The following is a 22940-nucleotide window of genomic DNA, read 5'->3' on the forward strand; positions in this document are numbered from 1 at the left end:
ACTCCACCAATAAGCCTTTATGGCCTAGAGTGGCCAGACAGAAGCCACTCCTCAGTAAAAGGGACATGACAGCCCGATTGGAGTTTGCCAAAAGGCACCGAAAGAACTCTCAGACCATGAGAAACAAGATTCTCTGGTCTGATGAAACCAAGATTGAACTCTTTGGCCTGAATGCCAAGCCTCATGTCTGGAGGAAACCTGGCACAATCCCTTTTGTGAAGCATGGTGGTGGCAGCATCATGCTGTGGGGATGTTTTTCAGCAGCAAGGACTGGGAGACTAGTCAGGATCGAGGGAAAGATGAACAGTATAAGTACAGAGAGATCCTTGATGAAAACCTGCTCCAGAGCGCTCACGACCTCAGACTTGGGCGAAGGTTCACCTTCCAACAGGACAACGACCCTAAGCACACAGCCAAGACAACGCAGGAGTGGCTTCGGGACAGGTCTCTGAATGTCCTTGAGTGGCCCAGCCAGAGCACGGACTTGAACCTGATCGAACATCTCTGGAGAGACCTGAGAATAGCTGTCCAGCTCCCCATCCAACCTGACAGAGCTTGAGAGGATCTGCAGAGAAGAATGGGAGAAACTCCCCAAATACAGGTGTGCCAAGCTTGTAGCATCATTCCCAAGAATATTCGAGGCTGTAATCGCTGCCAAATCGCTGATATTTCCATTTTTTTTCTATCGTAACAAAATGTGGAAAAAGTCAAGGGGTCTGAATTCTTTCCGAATGTACTGTATAATGAACAAAAATATAAAACGCAACATGCAACAATTTCAAAGTTTTTACTGAGTTACAGTTCATATGAGGAAATCAGTCAACTTAAATAAATGCATTAGTCCCTTATCTATGGATTTCACATGACTGGGAATACAGATATGCATTTGTTGGTCACAGATACCTTAAAAGAAAAGGGCCTCAGGATCTCGTCACGGTATTTATCTGCATTCAAATTGCCATTGATAAAACGCAATTGTGTTCGTTGTCCTTAGCTTATGCTTGCCCATAATTCCATAACCCCCACCAGGTTTTGCATACGAATATTCAAAAATTAGAAAATGTTTCCTTCCAATTTAATTATTGCGGATAAAAGTATGTGCGTGATGACGTAGTGCACATAAAATGTTTTTCCCCCCCCCCTTTTCGCTTTGGTCTCATCGCTGCAACTCCCCAACGGGCTTGGGAGAGGCGAAGGTGGCCCGCCTAACCGCGCTCCTTAAACACCCCCCAGCTTAACCCGGAAGCCAGCCGCGCCAATGTGTCGGAGGAAACACTGTTCAAATGGCGACAGGGGTCATCCTGCAGACACCCGGCCCGCCACAAGGAGTCACTAGAGCACGATGAACCAAGTATAACCCCCCCCGGCTAAACCCTCCGCTAACCGGACGACGCTGGGCCAATTGTGCACCGTCCTATGGGACACCCGGATGTGGCACAGCCCGGGAATGAACCCGGATCTGTAGTAACGCCTCTAGCACTGCCTTACACCGCTTGGGAGGCCCCCTCTACTGACGGGTTTGTCAATAAAAATGTTGTATAGCATTTTCTATGTGCCCATAGAACGTGCGCTGTAGCCAACCATTCACAGATATAGTGCGGGTTTAGCTTACATTAGATTATTATGGACAAAAGAGCAATATTTTTTATTTGTCAAACGGCAGCCAAGCATCGATAATGTCACCGGAATAGGACCCTTGATATTTAATAGAAAGGAGCATCAAGCTCATCACAGGGTGGTGAAAGTGCACAGTGAAGTTCATCACAGCTTATCTGTAGTCAAATAAACTGCACGCTTTCCGAGTCGTAGTGGGAGGATCACACAAAATATCATCGCGTGACTCCAAGTTTACATTCGATAAGATGGTTACAATATCAATATTTGCGCATAAAGGCATTTCCACCTTCATTTCTCACACAATTAATTTTAGACTCAAAAGATCGTATTTTGTTTTGTCGGCATTTGGAACGTTTTCTAACACATTTGCTGTTTCCATCAGCCCTGTTGTGACATTTTTTATCCAACTTACTTTACTCGCATTAAAAAGGTGGACACCTGGTTACTAACACTCATTTCAATAGTCAGTCTGCTGGATACTGTGTGAGATATATATATAATGGACTCTTGACTGGGGAAGAGCAGGCTGCCTCGAGTATTTTCCTTGTTTTCCTGGGCCATTGTCCATGCAGACCCAGAGGTGACAAAGCGCACATACGTTAGGGCCGATCCTACAGTCTCACCTTCTGTTTGAGAATGTCAACAGGAGCCTGGTGTGCCGTCAGCTTCTTGTTCTTGAGGAGAATCTTTCCCTTCAGTTGCAGTGGGGAGGGGAGCAGCGGGTCATCAGAGAAATCACTTTCAAACAGGAATTTGCTCACCAGCTTGACTCCGAACACCGCCTTCAAACACAAATAAACAGATCAAGTGGGCTGACCAAAGGAATCCTCACAGACACGTTAAAATCAAAGGTGTTTCATCAAAGCACTATCAGAGTGGTCTCCAAAGGAGGAAGGAATGAAGTAACGAGGTTCAGCTAGAATCCGTACTGATCATGTCCATTGGAGCCAGAAGGAGGTACCTTGAAGATTTCAGCCATTTTGCGTTGCTGGGGCAGAGAGCAGTGGTTCTCAATGGACAGGATGACCGGCATGTCTGAGTTGACAAAAGCAGTGCGATTGATCGCCTCCACCACTTCCTAGAAGGAAATGGGTTACAGTATGAGGCATAACTACAGTCCTATTTATTCAATAATTCCAGCATATAAGCAGTATTACTCAAGCTATAAAAGAGGTATGCCGTCATTGTACTGTATCTTGGCCAAACTGTGACATAAGGTCAATAGCGGCAGTGTGACAGGGTTGTGCAGGGTTATAGATTAACCTTAAAGGGGATCTTGGTGGTCAGGGTGTATCCGTGGTAAATAATGGGTGATCCGTCGTCTCCATCCCAACAGTCCAGCTCCACACTCCTGCAGCCCTGCAGCAGGACCTAGACAACACAACAACCACATCCCATCATAATAAGACAAGACACCAAAACATAATTCATCTTATAGTACAGTAGGAGCCTAGAGTTTTTCCTGGTCAGGTCACAGTCTGGAAAAACTCCTAGCCCTGCTTATGGCAAACCAAACTGAGGATGTCAAACTGATCCGATGCTTAGAAATCCCCTACACAAATAAACTAGAAAAGGTACATTTCCGGGAGAAAATATGTTTGCTTGCGTCAGTTATCTAAAAGGGTGATAGTGGTGATCTCACCTGGCTGTAAAGCTCCACGGAGGACTCTCCTTTGAGCTGGTGTCCAGTGAGGTACGTGTTGTGAGAGGACTCTATGTAGTAGTAAGACATTGGGTAGTGGAGCTCCTCCGCGTTCACCTGAGACTCCTCGTTCATAGACGCAAAGTTCTCCTTGTCTGTCAGAAACCTGGGGAGGATTTGAGGAAAAAGGTCACTAATTAAACTGGTCATGAACGTAATTTCTAAATTCCTTTGACAAATTTCTTGAGTTAATTTCCCATTAAAAATGACGTTAGTTAAGGTACCTGGCAAAACCTTCAAAGGACATCCAACCCATCTGACGTACGCTTACACAAGGCTCAAATGTCTGAGGGAGACAAAGGAAAACAATTGAACAATACATCACAGGAATATAATACTCCAAGTCTTACTTGCATCACGTCTGTGTTCTGTACAGTATGTCCCAAGTTAAAGGGACATTACATTCCAAAATCAAATTATGTCAGATGATTTCAGACCGTAAGACACATCCAATTTCGGCCTGGTGGACCAGCCATGAGACCTACCTGGATGATGCTTTGGATCTCGTCGTAGGTCAGGTGTTTTCGCTGGCAGTTCACCAGGAAGTCGTTGAGCTGTGGGACGGCCAGCCCAAGCACCCCTAGAGAGGCGTTCTCCACGCCCGTCCCATTGGTCACGATGCTGGCTGCAGCAATGGCGTCCGAGATCTGCTTCTGGTTTTCCGACGTCTGCTGGCGTGGTCGGATGAAGAGGCCCAGGTCCGATCCATTACGGGTCAGCAAGTCTGTGGAGGACAGGAAAACTACATCTTTAGAATTCATTCCCTAACTAAGACATTAACATCCAATACTCCCTAGTGTTGTTTACTAATCTAAATCTGCATGTAACATTATGATAGGGCTGACCCCATTAAATCGACTGGTCGATAGGCTGTTGGATCGACCGAGATTCCTTTAATCAAATAGTAGCACCAAAAATCATGGTGTACAAGACACCTGTCTGATTCCCGCCTGTCTGAGTGGACTAATCCATTGTGGAGGCGGGACAGTTTATCACAAGACATGTGCTACTGAAATTGTATATGGTTATAAACTCAGCAAAAAAAGAAGCGTCCTCTCACTGTCAACTGCATTTATTTTCATCAAACTTAACATGTGTAAATATTTGTATGAACATAAGATTCAATAACTGAGACATAAACTGAACAAGTTCCACAGACATGTGACGAACAGAAATGGAATATTGTGTCCCTGAACAAAAGGGAGGTCAAAATCAAAAGTCAGTCAGTATCTGGTGTGACCACCAGCTGCATTAAGTACTGCAGTGCATCTCCTCCTCATGGACAGCACCAGATTTACCAGTTCTTGCTGTGAGATTGTACCCTATTCTTCCACCAAGGCACCACCATGGGATTGAGATCCGGGCTCTTCACTGGCCATGGCAGAACACTGACATTTCTGTCTTGCAGGAAATCACGCAGAGAATGAGCAGTATGGCTGGTGGCATTGTCATGCTGGATGGTCATGTTAGGATGAGCCTGCAGGAAGGGTACCTCATGAGGGAGGAGGATGTCGTCCCTGTAACGCACAGCGTTGAGATTGCAGACAATGACAACAAGCTCAGTTCGATGATGCTGTGACACACCGCCCCAGACCATAACGGACCCTCCACCTCCAAATTGATCCCGCCCCAGAGTACAGGCCTCGGTGTAACGCTCATTCCTTCGACGATAAACGCGAATCAAACCATCACCCCTGGTGAGACAAAACCGCGACTCGTCAATGAAGAGCACTTTTTGCCAGTCCTGTCTGGTCCAGCAACGGTGGGTTTGTGCCCATAGGCGACGTTGTTGCCAGTGATGTCTGGTGAGGACCTGCCTTACAACAGGCCTACAAGACCTCAGTCCAGCCTCTATGAGCCTATTGTGGACAGTCTGAGCACTGATGGAGGGATTGTGCATTCCTTGTGTAACTCGGGCAGTTGTTGTTGCCATCCTGTACCTGTCCCGCAGGTGTGATGTTCGGATGTACCGATCCTGTGCAGGTGTTGTTACACGTGGTCTGCCACTGTGAGGATGATCAGCTGTTTGTCCTGTCTCCCTGTATGCTGTCTTAGGCGTCTCACAGTACGGACATTGCAATTTATTGCCCTGGCCACATCTGCAGTCCTCATGCCTCCTTGCAGCATGCCTAAGGCACAATCATGCAGATGAGCAGGGACCCTAGGCATCTTTCTTTTGGTGTTTTTCAGTCAGTAGAAAGGACTCTTTAGTGTCCTAAGTTTTCATAACTGTGACCTTAATTGCCTAGTGTCTATAAGCTGTTAGTGTCTTAACGACCGGTCCACAGGTGCATGTTCATTAATTGGTTATGGTTCATTGAACAAGCATAGGAAATATACACTGCTCAAAAAAATAAAGGGAACACTTAAACAACACAATGTAACTCCAAGTCAATCACACTTCTGTGAAATCAAACTGTCCACTTAGGAAGCAACACTGATTGACAATACATTTCACATGCTGTTGTGCAAATGGAATAGACAACAGGTGGAAATTATAGGCAATTAGCAAGACACACCCAATAAAGGAGTGGTTCTGCAGGTGGTGACCACAGACCACTTCTCAGTTCCTATGCTTCCTGGCTGATGTTTTGGTCACTTTTGAATGCTGGCGGTGCTCTCACTCTAGTGGTAGCATGAGACGGAGTCTACAACCCACACAAGTGGCTCAGGTAGTGCAGCTCATCCAGGATGGCACATCAATGCGAGCTGTGGCAAGAAGGTTTGCTGTGTCTGTCAGCGTAGTGTCCAGAGCATGGAGACGCTACCAGGAGACAGGCCAGTACATCAGGAGACGTGGAGGAGGCCGTAGGAGGGCAACAACCCAGCAGCAGGACCGCTACCTCCGCCTTTGTGCAAGGAGGAGCACTGCCAGAGCCCTGCAAAATGACCTCCAGCAGGCCACAAATGTGCATGTGTCTGCTCAAACGGTCAGAAACAGACTCCATGAGGGTGGTATGAGGGCCCGACGTCCACAGGTGGGGGTTGTGCTTACAGCCCAACACCGTGCAGGACGTTTGGCATTTGCCAGAGAACACCAAGATTGGCAAATTGGTCACTGGCGCCCTGTACTCTTCACAGATGAAAGCAGGTTCACACTGAGCACATGTGACAGAGTCTGGAGACGCCGTGGAGAACGTTCTGCTGCCTGCAACATCCTCCAGCATGACCGGTTTGGCGGTGGGTCAGTCATGGTGTGGGGTGGCATTTCTTTGGGGGGCAGAGGTAGCCTGACTGCCATTAGGTACCGAGATGAGATCCTCAGACCCCTTGTGAGACCATATGCTGGTGCGGTTGGCCCTGGGTTCCTCCTAATGCAAGACAATGCTAGACCTCATGTGGCTGGAGTGTGTCAGCAGTTCCTGCAAGAGGAAGGCATTGATGCTATGGACTGGCCCGCCCGTTCCCCAGACCTGAATCCAATTGAGCACATCTGGGACATCATGTCTCGCTCCATCCACCAACGCCACGTTGCACCACAGACTGTCCAGGAGTTGGCGGATGCTTTAGTCCAGGTCTGGGAGGAAATCCCTCAGGAGACCATCCGCCACCTCATCAGGAGCATGCCCAGGCGTTGTAGGGAGGTCATACAGGCACGTGGAGGCCACACACACTACTGAGCCTCATTTTGACTTGTTTTAAGGACATTACATCAAAGTTGGATCAGCCTGTAGTGTGGTTTTCCACTTTAATTTTGAGTGTGACTCCAAATCCAGACCTCCATGGGTTGATAAATTTGATTTCCATTGATAATTTTAGTGTGATTTTGTTGTCAGCACATTCAACTATGTAAAGAAAAAACTATTTAAAAAGAATATTTCATTCATTCAGATCTAGGATGTGTTATTTTAGTGTTCCCTTTATTTTTTTGAGCAGTATATATATATATATATATATATATATATATACACACACACACACATATATATAAAAAACACTTTTTTGGTTACTACATGATTCCATACGTGTTATTTCATAGTGAAGACATCAAAACTATCATTCTACAACTTAGAAAATAGTAAAAATAAAGAAAAAACCTTGAATGAGTAGGTGTGTCCAAACTTTTGACTGGTGTTGTATATACGTTCTGACCTTATATTTTTGCTTAAAAAAAAAAAAAATGTAACTTTTAAACAATGACTGAATAGTACCAAATGCAAACCACTCACACAGTCACAGACAAACACATAGGGTTACAGTAAGACAATGTGAGAGACATACCTAGGTCAGGCTGCAGGCCCGTGTCCTTGTCGTCAATCCTCAGGGTGGTGTAGAGCGGGGCAGACTCTGGGCCAGAGCTACTGCAAGGAACGGCGTAGGTGTCAAACAGCTCCTTCAGGTCTTTACGGCTCCGAATGCTGCACATCAAAACAAGAACAAGGGCTTTTACATTCAATTGTCAAGAGAGGGAAATTATTATCCACTCTTGGGGGACAATAGGAGTGGACAATGCTATGGTTTTGTAATTATTACATGTTTCGTGTGAGGCCTTAGTCTGTTTTCAACTGAGAGAAACCGCAGAAGAACCCTGTGTGTCTTTTACAAAACAACCTTCGGAAAGATTGGTTGGATTTGTCAAAGCTTCTTCTGAATGTCTGAATGGAATGCAATTTCTATATCCTGTATGTATTATTAAAGTACAGCAGGCCTATGTGTTGTATAGTGTGGGGACGATATACACAGCACATAATTGTGCTCTTATCCTTTGAGAAATCCTTCTGCCTTCCCAGTGGGAATGATTAACAGAGGCATATTGAATTTAAATCACTACCATGGACTTGTATAGTTACTGTTCCTATATAGACTATAGTTACTGTATACTGTAAAGAGAGGAGGTCGGAAGTTGGATGAAAGACCTGAAAGACTTGAAGAGCTCGACGAACTCGATGAAGCTCATAGTGCTGTCAGAGCTCATGAGGTCCTGGAAGCCCTTGAAGAAGCCCTTCCCTAGGCCGTGCCAGCTCTTGCTGCTCCATGCACTACACAGGGACAAGAGGAGAGGGATTGGTGACTGTTCCAAGTTAAAAACACATTTAAAAACAAGTTAAACACACATTTAAAAATGATTTTATATTGTAGATAAAGACGATTAAATAAAGTATTTGGTACAAGGTTCACAGTATGAGTAGGTTTACATGTAAGTATTTGACACTAGGTTTACAGATGAATTATAAACCAGAGTGATAGAAAGGCAGTTTTTACCCTTATGAACAGGCCTGGGGTCAGGTTTTGTGTCTTACCCTTGCTGGGCCTTGGTGCTGCCTGAGAGGATGGGGGAGGAACCAGAGGCCAGGGAACCAGGGCTCTTACAGCTCGGTGGGGGGAAGGGTCCAGGGAAGCAGTCCTCTATGGAATCAATAAAGTACAGAGTTACACACACAGTATAAATGGTTAAACACAGTGAACTACAGGATTCCAAAGGAGAAATGAAATGTAAGTATTCACATTTTTGTGTCCCTCCCTATAAAACATAAGGATGGTACACTCTCCTACGTATTTATTTGGACAGTGAAGCTAAAACATTTAATTTGGCTCTATACTCCAGCATTTTGCATTGGAGATCAAATTATTTATATATGGAGGCGACAGGACAGAAGGTCACCTTTAATTTGAGGGTATTTTCATACATACAGTGCTTTCAGAAGGTATTCATACCCCTGGACTTAAATCCAAATTTTTGTTGTACAGACTGAATTCAAAATGGATTAAATAGATTTTTTCCCCCCTCACCCATCTTTACACAATACCCCAAAATGACAAAAGTGAAAACCTGTTTTTAGAAATTAAAACACAAAAATCAAATTCACATACAATTGCACACCCCTGAGTCAATACTTTGTAGAAACACTTTTGGCAGCAATTACAGCTGTGAGTCTTTCCAGTTAAATCTAAGAGCATTCAACACCTGGATTGTGCAATATTGACCATTATTATTTTCAAAATTCTTCAAGCTCTGTCAAACCGGTTGTTGATCATTGCTAAACCATTTCTCAGGTCTTCCCATAGATTTTCAAGTAGATTAAGTCAAAACTGTAACTCGGACATTCAGGAACACTTACTGTCTTCTTGGTAAGAAACTCTAGTGAAGATTTGGCCTTGTGTTTTTGGTTATTGTCCTGCTGAAAGGTGAATTCATCTCCCAGTGTCTGGTGGAAAGCAGACTGAACAACATTTTCCTGTGCTTAGCTCCATTCAGTTTCCCTTTTATCCTGAAAAACTCCACTCCTTAATGATTACAAGCATACCCATAACATGATGCAGCCACCACTATGCTCGAAAATATAGAGAGTGGCACTCAGTAATGTGTTCTATTTGCTCCAAACATAACACTTTGTATTCAGGCCAAAATGTTAATTTCTTGGCACATTTTTGGCAGTATTACTTCAGTGCCTTGTTGCAAACAGGATGCATGTTTGGGAATATTTTTATTCTGTACAGGCTTCCTTTTCACTCTGTCATTCAGGTTAGTATTGTGGAGTAACTACAATGTTGTTGATCCATCCTCAGGTGTTTCTATCACAGCCATTCAACTCTAACTGTTTAAAGTCACCATTGGCCTCATGGTGAAATCCCTGAGCGGTTTCCTTCCTCTCCGGCAACTGAGTTAGGAAGGATGCCTGTAACTTCGTAGTGACTAGGTGTATTGATACACCCAAAGTGTAATATATAACTTCACCATGCTGAAAGGGATATTCAATATCTGCTTTTTTAAATTTGTGCCCATCAACCAATAGGTGCCCTTCTTTGCGAGGCATTGGAAAACCTCCCTGGTCTTTGTGGCTGAATCGGTGTTTGAAATTCACTGCTCGACGGAAGGGACCTTACAGATAATTGGATGTGTGGGGTAGTCATTCAAAAACCATGTTAAACACTTATTGCACACAGATTCCATGCAACTTATGCACATTTTTGCTCCTGAACTTAATTTGTAAGAATTTGAAAAACATAATTCCACTTAGGATATTGTGTGTGGGCCAGTGACCAAAAATCTAAATGTATTCCATTTTAAAATCAGGCTGTAACACAACAAAATGTGGAAAAAGTCAAAGGGTGTGAATACTTTTGAAGGCACTGTTTCTGTTTTACCGTTTGGAAATAAAGCACTGTGTATCTAGTCCGCCCAATTGAAGGCGTCATAAGTATTTGGACAAAATCACTTATAGTGTATTACATTTAGTCAAAAAGTGTAGTATTTGGTCCCATATTCCTAGCATGCAATGACTACATCAACCATCTGACTCTACAAACTTGTTGGATGCATTTGCAGTTTGTTTTGGTTGGGTTTCGGATTATGTTGTGCCCAATAAAAATTCATGGTAAATAATGTATGGTGTCATTTTGGAATCACTTATTGTAAATAAGAATATAATTATTCTACATTCATGAGGATGCTACCATGATAGATGATCATAACTGAATCTTGAAAAGTGATGAGTGAAAAAAGTTAGCACAAAAATCATACAAAAAAATGCTAATGGTGAGAGGTTAACATGTTTTTTTTGGCATCTGTAACTTTCACTCATTATTCATGATTCATGATTATATACAGTACCAGTCAAAAGTTTGGACACCTATTCATTCAAGGGGTCTTCTTTATTTTACCATTTTGTACATTGTAGAATAATAGGGAAGACAACAAAACTATGAAATAACACATATGGAATCATGTAGTAACCAAAAAAGTGTTAAACGAATCAAAATAGATTTGAGATTCTTCAAAGTACCTATCCTTCGCCTTGATGACAGCTTTGCACACTCTTGGCATTCTCTCAACCAACTTCCTGAGTGGCAGGTAGCCTAGTGGTTAGAGCGTTGGGCCAGTAACCGAAAGGTTGCCAGATCGTGCCACCAGAGATTCTGGGTTCGAGGCCAGGCTCTGTCGCAGCCGGCCGCGACTGGGAGGCCCATGGGGCGGTGCACAATTGGCCCAGCGTCGTCCGGGTTAGGGAGGGTTTGGGCAGCAGGGATATCCTTGTCTGATCACGCAGTAGCGACTCCTGTGGCGGGCCGGGCGCAGTGCACGCTGACCAGGTCGCCAGGTGTACGGTGTTTCCTCCGACACATTGGTGCGGCTGGCTTCCGGGTTGGATGTGCATTGTGCCAAGAAGCACAATGGTTGGGTTCTGTTTCGGAGGATGCATGGCTCTCGACCTTCGCCTCTCCCGAGTCCGTACGGGAGTTGCAGCGATGAGACAAGACTAACTACTACCAATTGGGGAGAAAAAAAAGTGGTAAAATAAATAACAAATTTAAAAAAGGTTGCCAGATCGAATCGCCGAGCTGACAAGGTTAAAATCTGTTGTTCTGCCTCTGTCGCCGTACACCTGGCGACATTTAACCCACTGTTCCTAGGTCGTCATTGTAAATAAGAATATATTCTTAACTGACTTGCCTAGTTAATTTTTTAATTTAAAATGTATTTAAGTATAATGAGGAAGGCTTTCCAACAGTCTTGAAGGAGTTCCCACATATGCTGAGCACTTGTTGGCTGCTTTTCCTTTACTTTGCAGTCCAACTCATCCCAAACCACCTCAATTGGGTTGAGGTCGGGTGATTGTGGAGGCCAGGTCATCTGATGCAGCACTCCATCACTCTCCTTCTTGGTCAAATAGCCCCTACACAGCCTGGAGGTGTGTTGGGTCATTGTCCTGTTGAATAACAAATGATAGTCCAACTAAGTGCAAACCAGATGGGATGGCATATCGCTGCAGAATACAGGTTAAGTGTGCCTTGAATTCTAAATAACAGACAGTGTCATAAGCAAAGCACCCCCACAACTCCTCTATGCTTCACGGTGGGAACCACACATGCGGAGATCATCCGTTCACCTACACTGCGTCTCACAAAGACACGGCGGTTGGAACCAAAAATCTTACATTTGGATTCGTCAGACTAAAGGACAGATTTCCACTGGTCTAATGTCCATTGCTCGTGTTTCTTGGCCCAAGCAAGTCTCTTCTTCTTATTGGTGTCCTTTGGTAGTGGTTTCTTTGCAGCAATTCGACCTAGAAGGCCTGTTTCACGCAGTCCCCTCTGAACTGTTGAGATGTGTCTGTTACTTGAACTCTGAAGCATTTATTTGGGCTGCAATTTCTGAGACTGCTAACTAATGAATTTATCCTTTGCAGCAGATGTAACTCTGGGTTTTCCTTTCCTGTGGCGGTCCTCATGAGAGAGTTTCATCATCGTACTTGATAGTTTTTGCGACTGCACTTGAAGAAAGTTCTTGAGATTTTCCAGATTGACTGACCTTCATGTCTTAAAGTAATGATGGACTGTCGTTTCTCTTTGTTATTTGAGTGGTTCTTGCCATATGGACTTATACCAAATAGGGCTATCTTTTATATACCCCCCTACCTTGTCACAACACAACTGATTGGCTAAAACACATTAAGGAAATAAATTCCACAAATTAACTTTAAACAAGGTTCACCTGTTGATTGAAATGCATTCCAGGTGACTACCACATGAAGCTAGTTGAGAGAATGCCAAGAGTGTGCAAAGCTGTCATCAAGGCAAAGGGTGGCTACTTTGAAGAATCTCAAATCTATTTTGATTTGTTTAACACTTTTTTTGGTTACTACATGATTGTGTTATTTCATAGTTTTGATGTCTTCACTATTATTCTACAATGTAGAAAATATCAAAAATAAAAACAAACCCTGGAATGAGTAGGTGTGTCCAAACTTTTGACTAGTAGTGGATATATTTTTTACTATTCAAACCGTTATTACGGAGACCGTGGACATCTGGCTAGCCAATTAGCATCATCCAAAATCCATGACTGTCACAGCCCTAGGTAAAACAGATATGTATGAAAATACCCTCAAATAAAAGGTGACATACATTCTTTACCATCGCCACAAAGAATGCTGGAGTATAAAGCCAAATTAAACATTTTAGTTTCACTGTCCAAATAAATATATAGGGGAGTGCATGGGAGGACAGTTGCATGTCTCTGAATAATTGTGAGATATGGTGTAATAAACCTAATCTAAATCTAGTGATGAATGTGGCAATTGAGCAAGTTGCGACTAAACTGCTTGATGTAAACCTAGATTGTAAACTGACATGGTCAAAACATATTGATTCAACGGTTGCTAAGATGGGGAAAGGTCGGTACTTGACAAAGCCTGCTGTGCTTTCTTTACATCTCAATCCACCAAACACGTTCTACAGGCCCTAGTTTTATTACTCCTAGACTGCTGCCCAGTTATATGGTCAAGTGCTGCAAAGAACAACATTAGCAAATTACAGTTATTGCCCAGATCAGAGCAGCACGGGTGTGGGTTCTACTAAACTGATATATGGAATTGTTTTAAGATGGTCATACCAAGGATCATTTAGCTATTTGATTTGGAATTTTAGGTATAAATAAAAAATTTGCTTAAGGTGATAGAAATCTGAATGCATTTCCAGCGTTAATGTAACGATACTTTCCTGTAGATATATTGTCTCACATTACTACCACCAAAAGGGCCAACCGGTAAAGTATGTTAAAAAATAATTTTATTCAACATTCTGCCTTGTAGAGGTCGTGAGGGGAAACTATCCTGATTCAAACGCTCATTTCTGCCCGACATAGAATTCTATGCAATTCAACGTCGGGCTTCCCGAGTGGCGCAGCGGTCTAAGGCACTTCATCTTAGTGCTAGAGGAGTCACTACAGACCGTGGTTTGATTCCAGGCTGTATCACAACAGGCCGTGATTGGGAGTCTCATAGGTCGGCGCACAATTGGCCCAGCGTTGTCCGGATTAGGGTTTGGCCAGGGTAGGCCGTCATTGTAAATAAGAATTTATTCTTAACTGACTTGCCTAGTTAAATAAAGGTTAAATAAAAAATACATTCCAGGCAATAGTTAGCCCCGAGGTAGCCTGCCATGGAGCAGGTTAGATCTGAAGGATCCGTTGCCGTAGAAATGTACCTGGCTAAAAGTTTAGCCACTTCCGTGGTACCAGTTATCCCAAGTTGAACTCAGAGTTGACCAAAGTAACCTCGCTAACTCCTCAAACTACATTAGTAGTATAGGGCCTTGGTCTTTGTGAGCGATATTGACGTATTTAAACTACCAAACTGTCTGTTCAATCAGTACATGACATGCCACCAGGGGTCTCTTCATAGCCCCAAGTCCAGAACATGCCATCTTGGCAACAGCTAATGGGGATCCTAATAAAATACTAATAGACAGGTTACCTAACTCTTCCTGGTGCACGCTGTCATATAGCTCCGGCCCGTTTCTGCACAGGGTGTCCTTGCAGCTCTTGGTTTTACGTTGGCGCGTCTCGTCATCGGTAGCGTCCCCGCTGTATTTCTGTGTGATTTATGAAACACTCAATGACACAAATCTTCATTAAACTTAGAAAAAAATTAAGACTATATTTCTCAAACTAAGACTATTTTTTAAATATTTCTCCTAACCCTGACGAGAGCATTCTTCTTCTTCTTGGTGGTGGAGCTGTTCTTCTGCGCGCTGGGCTTCTCTGTGCCCTCTGTGCCCATGTTCCAGCACCGCCCCCCAAACAGCCTGATGGCCTGAGCTAGGGTGGGACCCTCGTACCTGCCCTCCTCCTATTGTAGATGGGAGATGACAAACAAACGCACCACACAGCAGTCTGAGGAGATTGCTCACTCAAGGTTTATTGGCATTAAGTGAGCCAAAATGATCTTCCTTGCATCTGTGCTCATGTTACAGAGGCTCACTGTTTCCCTTTTGAGTATTGATTCCCAGGACATTAGACATAACAAATATATTCTACATACTTGTGTATTATAGACTGAGTCAATATTCCTTATTATCCACTACAATCTAAATTAAGTCATTTTTTACCCAATAGAGGCGGACGTACTGCCTCCTGAGCCAGTGCAGCCTCTTATCGGGGAACTTCTTCAGCTTCCTCATGGCGTTGACCAGCTCCACCAGGCCCTCATACAGTATGCAGGCTGTGTGCCTGGGGGCCACAAAGTGCAGTAGCCTGTTGTCTGTAGTATGGAGCCCGTAGAGCAGACTGACCCCATTCTCCTCGGCCCTCATGGTGTTACACAGCTTGTTCTGCAGACACACAGCAAACATGTCCACCCCCTGGTGGCCCATGAACACAGCCTTGACCACAGAGAGGTCCAGCAGGCCCTCCGCCAGGCCGCTCACTACGGGTTGACCCAGGCCTGGGGGATCTGTGGGGGGGCTGCCGCTCTGGGGATTAGCCCAGGTCAGAAAGCAGTTGTCGGGCTCCAGGCGGAGGAAGCAGCGAGCGGCGAGGTGGCTCTCCTGGTCGTAGTGGATGACGGTGGATCCCTGCAGGAGGAACTGGTGGACGTCAGGCTGGAGGGAGAGCACGTACCAGGGGATGAGCTCCGTGCCGTGGCTAAAGGCCCGGTGGGTCTCATCGGTGCCCTGGAATGCCACCTCTTTAGCCTGCTCAGACAGGTCCCCCTCCACAAACCTGCTGGGAGGATGAAGAATCGGGAGGACATGAAATAGATAAGCAGAACATCAAACAATAGATAATAGTTAATAGTTGTCATCAACACTTCAATCTGTCTCTTCTCTAGGACATAGAGGAAATTGTCTCATCACCAACTTCTATTCAATGAGTGTAACACATCCCAGCCATGTTATCTACCTAAAGAACATCACTTTGAGGATAGCAAATCCATTGAACGCAACAGTCTCAAACAGTTCAACTGTTTTTAAAACGTTTAGTATAGTTGAACAAGCATAAAAAGCACCATGCAATTGTAATAGCAAATTCTACTCATACAATTAAAGCAAAGTTAGTTAGTGGGAAACCTCTAAAAACGGCAGTCATGGTTCGAATCAGACCTGCTCCTGAAAGAGCTACGGTGGCGGGAGGAAGAGCAGAGAGAAAAAGTCAGGAAGTGTCTAGCTACAAATAGTAAAACAGAAGAGTAAAAGAAGGATCAGAGGTGTCACATTCGCCCTCATCTTTCCTTCAGCCTTGTTGAGCCTTGTTGAGAGAACTTCCATAGAAAACCATAGACTGGATCCAGAGGCCCCTCCGTTCAGAAACTGGGGTCATAAATCAGAGGCTTTTTCCACCCAGAGGACAAACAGATCTCCCATCAGGGTCAGGAAACTACACTGAACAAAAATACACAGTGCATTCGGTATTCAGACCCCTTGACTTTTACAGCCTTACTCTAAAATGGATTAAACTGTTTTACCCCTCAATCTACACACAATACCCCATAATGACAAAGCAAAAACAGGTTTGGAAATGTTTGAAATTTTACGAGAGAAAAGAAAACACGGAAACATCACATTTACATACGTATTCAGACCCTTTACTCAGTACTTTGCTGAAGCACCTTTGGCAGCGATTAAAGCCTCAAGTCTTCTTGGGTATGATGCCACAAGCTTGGCACACCTGTATTTGGGGAGTTTCTCCCATTCTTCTCAGCAGATCTTCTCAAGCTCTGTCAGGGAGCATCGCTGCACAGCTATTCTCAGGTCTCTCCAGAGATGTTCGATCGGGTTCAAGTACGGGATCTGGCTGGGCCACTCAAGGACATTCAGAGACTTGTCCCGAAGCCTCTTCTGCGTTGTCTTGGTTGTATTCTTAGGGTCGTTGTCCTGTTGGAAGGTGAACCGTCACCCAAGTCCGAGGTCCTGAGCGCTCTGGAGCAGGTTTTTGTCAAGGATATCTCTGTACTTTGCTCCATTCATCTTTCCCTCAAACCTGACTAATCTCCCAGTCCCTGCCACTGAAAAAACATCCCCACAGCATGATGCTGCCACCACCATGCTTCACCGTAGGGATTGTTCCAGGTTTCCTCCAGACAAGACGCTTGGAGTTCAATCTTGGTTTCATCAGACCAGAGAATCTTCTTTCTCATGATCTGAGAGTCCTTAGGTACCTTTTGGAAAACTCCAAGCGGGCTGTCATGTGGCTTTTACTGAGGAGTGGCTTCCGTCTGGCCACTCTACCATAAAGGCCTGATTGGTGGAGTGCTGGAGAGATGTTTGTCCTTCTGGAAGTTTCTCGTATCTCCACAGATCTCTGGAGCTCTGTCAGAGTGACCATCGGGTTCTTGGTCACCTCCCTGACCAAGGCCTTCTTGCTCAGTTCCAAGAGCTGGCCACTCGGTAAAGAGTCTTGGTGGTTCCAAACGTATTACATTTATGAATGATGGAGGCCACTGTGTTCTTGGGGACCTTCAATGCTTCATAAATTTGTTGGTACCCTTCCCCAGATCTATGCCTCGACACAATCCTGTCTCGGAGCTCTACGGACAATTTCTTCGACCTCATGGCTTGGTTTTTGCTCTGACATGCACTGTCAACAGTGGGACCTTATATAGACAGGTGTGTGCCTTTCCAAATTTAACATTTAAGTCATTTAGCAGACGCTCTTATCCAGAGCGACTTACAAATTGGAAAGTTCATACATATTCATCCTGGTCCCCCCGTGGGGAATGAACCCACAACCCTGGCGTTGCAAGCGCCATGCTCTACCAACTGAGCCACACGGGACAAATCATGTCCAATCAATTGAATTTACCACAGGTGGACTCCAATCAAGTTGTAGAAACATCAAGGATGATCAATGGAAACAGGCTGCACCTGCGCTCAATTTCAAGTCATAGCAAAGGGTCTGAATACTTATGTTTACAGTTGGTCTGATGTTTCATGTTCATGTTTCATGATCTGAAACAGACATTCTCCATACGCACAAAAAGCTTATTTCGCTCAAATTGTGCACAAATTTGTTTAAATCCCTGTTAGTGAGCATTTCAACTTTGTCAAAATAATCCATCCTCCTGACAGGTGTGGCATATCAAGAATCTGATTAAACAGCAGGATCTTTACACAGGTGCACCTTGTGCTGGGGACAATAAAAGGCCACTAAAATGTGCAGTTGTCACAACAAAATGCCACAGATGCCTCAAGTTGAGGGAGAATGCAATTGGCATGCTGACTGCAGGTATATCCACCAGACCTGTTGCCAGAGAATTTAATGTTAATTTCTGTACCATAAGCTGCCTCCAACGTTGTTTTAGAGAATTTGGCAGTACTTCCAACCGGCCTCACAACAGCAGACCACGTGTATGGCGTTGTGTGGTCAAGTGGTTTGCTGATGTCAACGTTGTGAACAGAGAGCCCCATGGTGCCGGTGGGGTTACGGTGTGGGCAGGTATAAGCTACAGACAATGAACACAACTGCATTTTATCGATGGCAATTTTAATGCACAGAAACACCTTTAAGAAATCCTGAGGCCATTGTTGTGCCAGTCATCCTCCCCAATCACTTCATGTTTCAGCACGATAATGCACGGCCCTATGCCGAAAAGATCTGTACACAACTCCTGGATGCGGAAAATGTCCCAGTTTTTCAAATGGCCTGCATATTCACCAGACATGTCACCTATTGAGCACGTTTGGAATGCTCTGGATTGACGTTTAACGACAGTGTTTTCCAGTTTCCGACAATATCCAGCAACTTCGCACAGCCATTGAAGAGGAGTGGGACAACATTCCACAGGCCATAATCAACAGCTTGATCAACTCTATGCGACGGAGATGTGTCACGCTGCATGAGGCAAATGTTGGTCACACCGGTTTTCTGATCCTCACACTTACCTTTTTTTAAAAGATATGTGACCAACAGATGCATATATGTATTCCCAGTCATGTGAAATCCATAGATTAGAGCCTAATGAATTTATTTAAATTGACTCAACAAAATTCACATCATAAACTCAGTCCCCAGATAATCTGACATTAAATATGCAGTAGAGTGGTGTACTCAAGTAGAGGGAAGACTAGATGAACGCTATCACAGTATAATGGCGAGAGGAATGGATTGACTCAATATTCTCCCTGACACTTTAGGATTAGCCCTGATCTTAGGTCAGTTTTGTGTTTTCCCCCTACAAGTCAAGGTTAGGATTTGGGGATCAGATCCTTCCTGATCCTGTCACTTACTGGTTCCTGTCCATGAAATAGTTCCTGTGAGAGGTGGAGAAGCCTTTGTGGTGGCCCCCATTTTCCGTCTCCAGACTGCGGTTGCAGGAGCGGATGATCTGCAGGATGTTACTGACCGTGGCCTCCTTCTCGTGGCTGTGCAGTCCGTCTGGCCCCACCCTCTGCAGGAAGTGCTCCTGCCCGCCGTAGTCCGTCACAAACTACACAAAGAGAAACACAGGGTAAAGTGAACCTGTTACTGTTGTAATAACAGTTTTACTACACAGGTATAACAGCAATTAAATGTAAAGTGTACATAGCCAAACTGCTTGTTTATATAGTCAAACTGCTTGTTTCGGAAGCGCCATCAAAGTATTCAGACACCTTCCCTTTTTCCACATTTTGTTACGTTACAGCCTTAATCTAAAAATAATGAAAATGTATATTTTTATCAATACACACACACACCTCAATGACAAAGCGAAAACAGGTTTCGGCAGAGCCATCAAAGCTGTGTTCAGAGCTTTAGGGTGATGGCAGGTGTTGTCTGTACACCTAGCTTTAGTCACCCACTATGCTACAAGCCTGGCATGCAAGCCTGGGCCTGGCCCACTTCTTTACCTCTGGCGAGTCGTGCGGTGAGTGGCGCAGGCTGATAATGCTGGCGGCCCCATCCAGCGCGTCACTCAGCTCTTTGAGGAAGACGCCACAGAAGGGCACCACCTTGCACCCTGGGATGTTAAGTGCCACCTTCCTGTACTCGGACAAAGACTTGTGCTGCGCCATGGCATCTTTCAGGCTGCGCATGGTCTCAATGTCTGACTGGTCCATGAACTGCCACATCTTCAGCACTTTACGAGACCTGGAGCAGAGAATCATTCCATATTGATCAAACCACATCTTATCTACATTGTTTTTGTACATTGTAGAAGACACTTATCCGGAAAGACTTTCAATAGGTGTGTTCTGAATATGAACATTGACAGATACTGTAGGAAGACTAAGTGAGATGTGTAATAAAAGGTATTTGTACTATAGTGTAGTCAGTCAAAAATACCGTAGTCCAGCCAGGAACTCCATGACAGCGTTGTAGTTTCCCATGTTCCAGCAGCACTTGGCTACATGGACCAGGTAGGAGAACACCTCTCTCTTCTTCTCCATGGTACCCGCAGTCAGGATCAACCAGGTCACCCACAAGCTCACCTATTAGATGCAGCAAATCTCAGTTAGAACATGGACCCCACAAGCTCACCTCTGTAAAAGCCAGGCTGCACTTCAAGTCCTTACATAGTACACTACTTTTATAGGGTCCATAAGGCTCTAGTCTAAGGTAGTGCACAATATAGGGAATGTGCCGCCATTTTGGACATACCCCTAGAGTGAAAGACCAAGGACGAGGACTAGTGTTTCTCACTGTGCAGGTTAATGTTCAACACAGCATCTACATCAGCACGATTTATGATGAACCAAGGTGAACTCATTGAAATGGAAATAAGCCTAAATTCAACCCAGGTTTCGCTGTCACCATCTCCAACCGAATACAAAAAGATGCTGGTAGTTGGCTCCACAACAAGTCATGAAACTCCTGATTGCACCAGGTCTCGTTTGTTTCACTGGCACATAAATCCAACACAATAGTAGGCCTAAGGCAAAAGCTATATCGGCTTTATCCAAGTGCTGGCAGAAACCGTGGCCTGGACATAAGTTGGAGCAAATATTTGCCAGCTGTCATGCTGGAGGTCATTTTGCAGGGCTCTGGCAGTGCTCCTCTTTGCACAAAGGCGGAGGTAGCGGTCCTGCTGCTGGGTTGTTGCCCTCCTACGGCCTCCTCCACGTCTCCTGATGTACTGGCCTGTCTCCTGGTAGCGCCTCCATGCTCTGGACACTACGCTGACAGACACAGCAAACCTTTTTGCCACAGCTCGCATTGATGTGCCATCCTGGATGAGCTGCACTACCTGAGCCACTTGTGTGGGTTGTAGACTCCGTCTCATGCTACCACTAGAGTGAAAGCACCGCCAGCATTCAAAAGTGACCAAAACACCAGCCAGGAAGCATAGGAACTGAGAAGTGGTCTGTGGTCACCACCTGCAGAACCACTCCTTTATTGGGGGTGTCTTGCTAATTGCCTATAATTTCCACCTTTTGTCTATTCCATTTGCACAACAGCATGTGAAATTTATTGTCAATCAGTGTTGCTTCCTAAGTGGACAGTTTGATTTCACAGAAGTGTGATTGACTTGGAGTTACATTGTGTTGTTTAAGTGTTCCCTTTATTTTTTTGAGCAGTGTATATATATATATATATATATATGTCTGGATTTCTAAGACTAGTATCATATTCACAACTAAAGTTCCCAAATAACTCTAAATCTAGTAAATAGGACCTTTTTCAAATGATCACTTTTAAGCACAATATAGCCACTTCATACGCGCACTCGCTCCGGAATGGTGAAAATATCCTTTCTATTTCATTCAGCTAAGTTCAATTACATTAATCATACAATAAAATAAAAGCATATATTGTCAGCTAAATGAATAAGCCTACAGCATGGAGTATAGCCAGATAACATAGGCCTACAACTCATTCTGTTCATCTGAAATACATTTTCCTTATGTCATGTTTCTTTAGACCCGACTCAAATAAATAATGGATTTATTGTGATGGTGTATATTGATTTAATATACCTTTAAAATGTAGATGTTCCAAAGGGCCACATCAGCAGCTTGTATGCATGGAGGCGTGGAGATGCTAAACGTGTTAATGTTAATTAATGGTCAAATACCATGAGACATGCAGATTTTTGCAAAATGTCATAACCGCCACAGCCCTAATGAAAGTCAAATGATAAAGACCGGGTGTAATACTGCATGCGATTGAACAGCCAAAGTGCTGGAATTATTGTTGATCTGGAGAATTGACAGAAGATTTGTCTCTATTGTTACTGCGATCAAGATAATTAGCCTATGTCCTGGACACAATTATGTCAAGATTCCTGAGGTAAGATTATGGTCAGTGTACGTTTAGATCATTTGTTTTCTTGATTAAAATGGGGCAAATCGGGAACGTGAAAATGGCTTGTTTATTTGTTTTTGAATAGAAATGGGAAAAAAATGAAAATGGCTTATTTGTATTTGCAAACCAAAAAAAAAAACATTTTCACATGAGGATGGGGTTAAATGTGGAATGCCTGTCATTTGTTAACCCTTTGACGCATACGATCACATATTTGTGATCATTGTTGAGAGGTCCCTGCAGCGTACCATCGCAAATATGTGATTGGAACAGTATCAACAGAACATATGATGCAACAAACGCATCTAAACAGCATTGTTGTCTGAAAAGCATCTAAACAATGTTTTTGTACTGATGGGAAATAAGTCTTCACAACTTTATTCCATCTTTTATTGTAAAACATAAATGTAAACTTCATCATCCAAACATCACACGGAACACATCCAAACTCATTCCATAAACCAGTCTAAATAACAAAAAATACAAGTTAGCGACCTAACATCTAGACTAGTTTACAATGTACCACATCTCTGGTGAGCACAAGGGATGAATGTAATAATGTTTAGAAAAGAGATGTGCGTCAGTTAAGCTAACAGCACCTAAATTCTTTATGATGGCAGCCATGTTTGTTTATGTTTGACAAGCAAAAACTCCCTAATCCCAGAATGCCATTCACTATAA

The 22940-nt window shown here is 44.0% G+C and overlaps 1 protein-coding gene across 5 annotated transcripts in view; it reads right to left on the reverse strand.

Moving 5' to 3' along the window:
- Nucleotides 1-22940, reverse strand: part of LOC139580937 (1-phosphatidylinositol 4,5-bisphosphate phosphodiesterase epsilon-1-like) — an 85652-nt gene that overhangs the window by 22718 nt on the left and 39994 nt on the right. For 4 of the 5 annotated variants that reach the window (XM_071410108.1, XM_071410106.1, XM_071410110.1 and 1 more), the window contains 15 exons: nt 20301-20446; nt 19865-20105; nt 19265-19464; nt 15149-15764; nt 14740-14889; nt 14515-14632; nt 8560-8665; nt 8176-8298; nt 7541-7677; nt 3805-4043; nt 3544-3605; nt 3260-3425; nt 2881-2988; nt 2579-2695; nt 2241-2399 (listed from right to left, as the gene is read on the reverse strand). In XM_071410108.1, coding sequence (XP_071266209.1) covers nt 2241-2399; nt 2579-2695; nt 2881-2988; nt 3260-3425; nt 3544-3605; nt 3805-4043; nt 7541-7677; nt 8176-8298; nt 8560-8665; nt 14515-14632; nt 14740-14889; nt 15149-15764; nt 19265-19464; nt 19865-20105; nt 20301-20446 — 2688 coding nt within the window. The remainder of the gene's footprint in view (nt 1-2240; nt 2400-2578; nt 2696-2880; nt 2989-3259; nt 3426-3543; nt 3606-3804; nt 4044-7540; nt 7678-8175; nt 8299-8559; nt 8666-14514; nt 14633-14739; nt 14890-15148; nt 15765-19264; nt 19465-19864; nt 20106-20300; nt 20447-22940) is intronic. The other variant, XM_071410107.1, reaches the window with a different exon arrangement.

Source organism: Salvelinus alpinus, chromosome 7 (genome assembly GCF_045679555.1).
Source record: "Salvelinus alpinus chromosome 7, SLU_Salpinus.1, whole genome shotgun sequence".
NCBI lineage: Eukaryota > Metazoa > Chordata > Actinopteri > Salmoniformes > Salmonidae > Salvelinus > Salvelinus alpinus.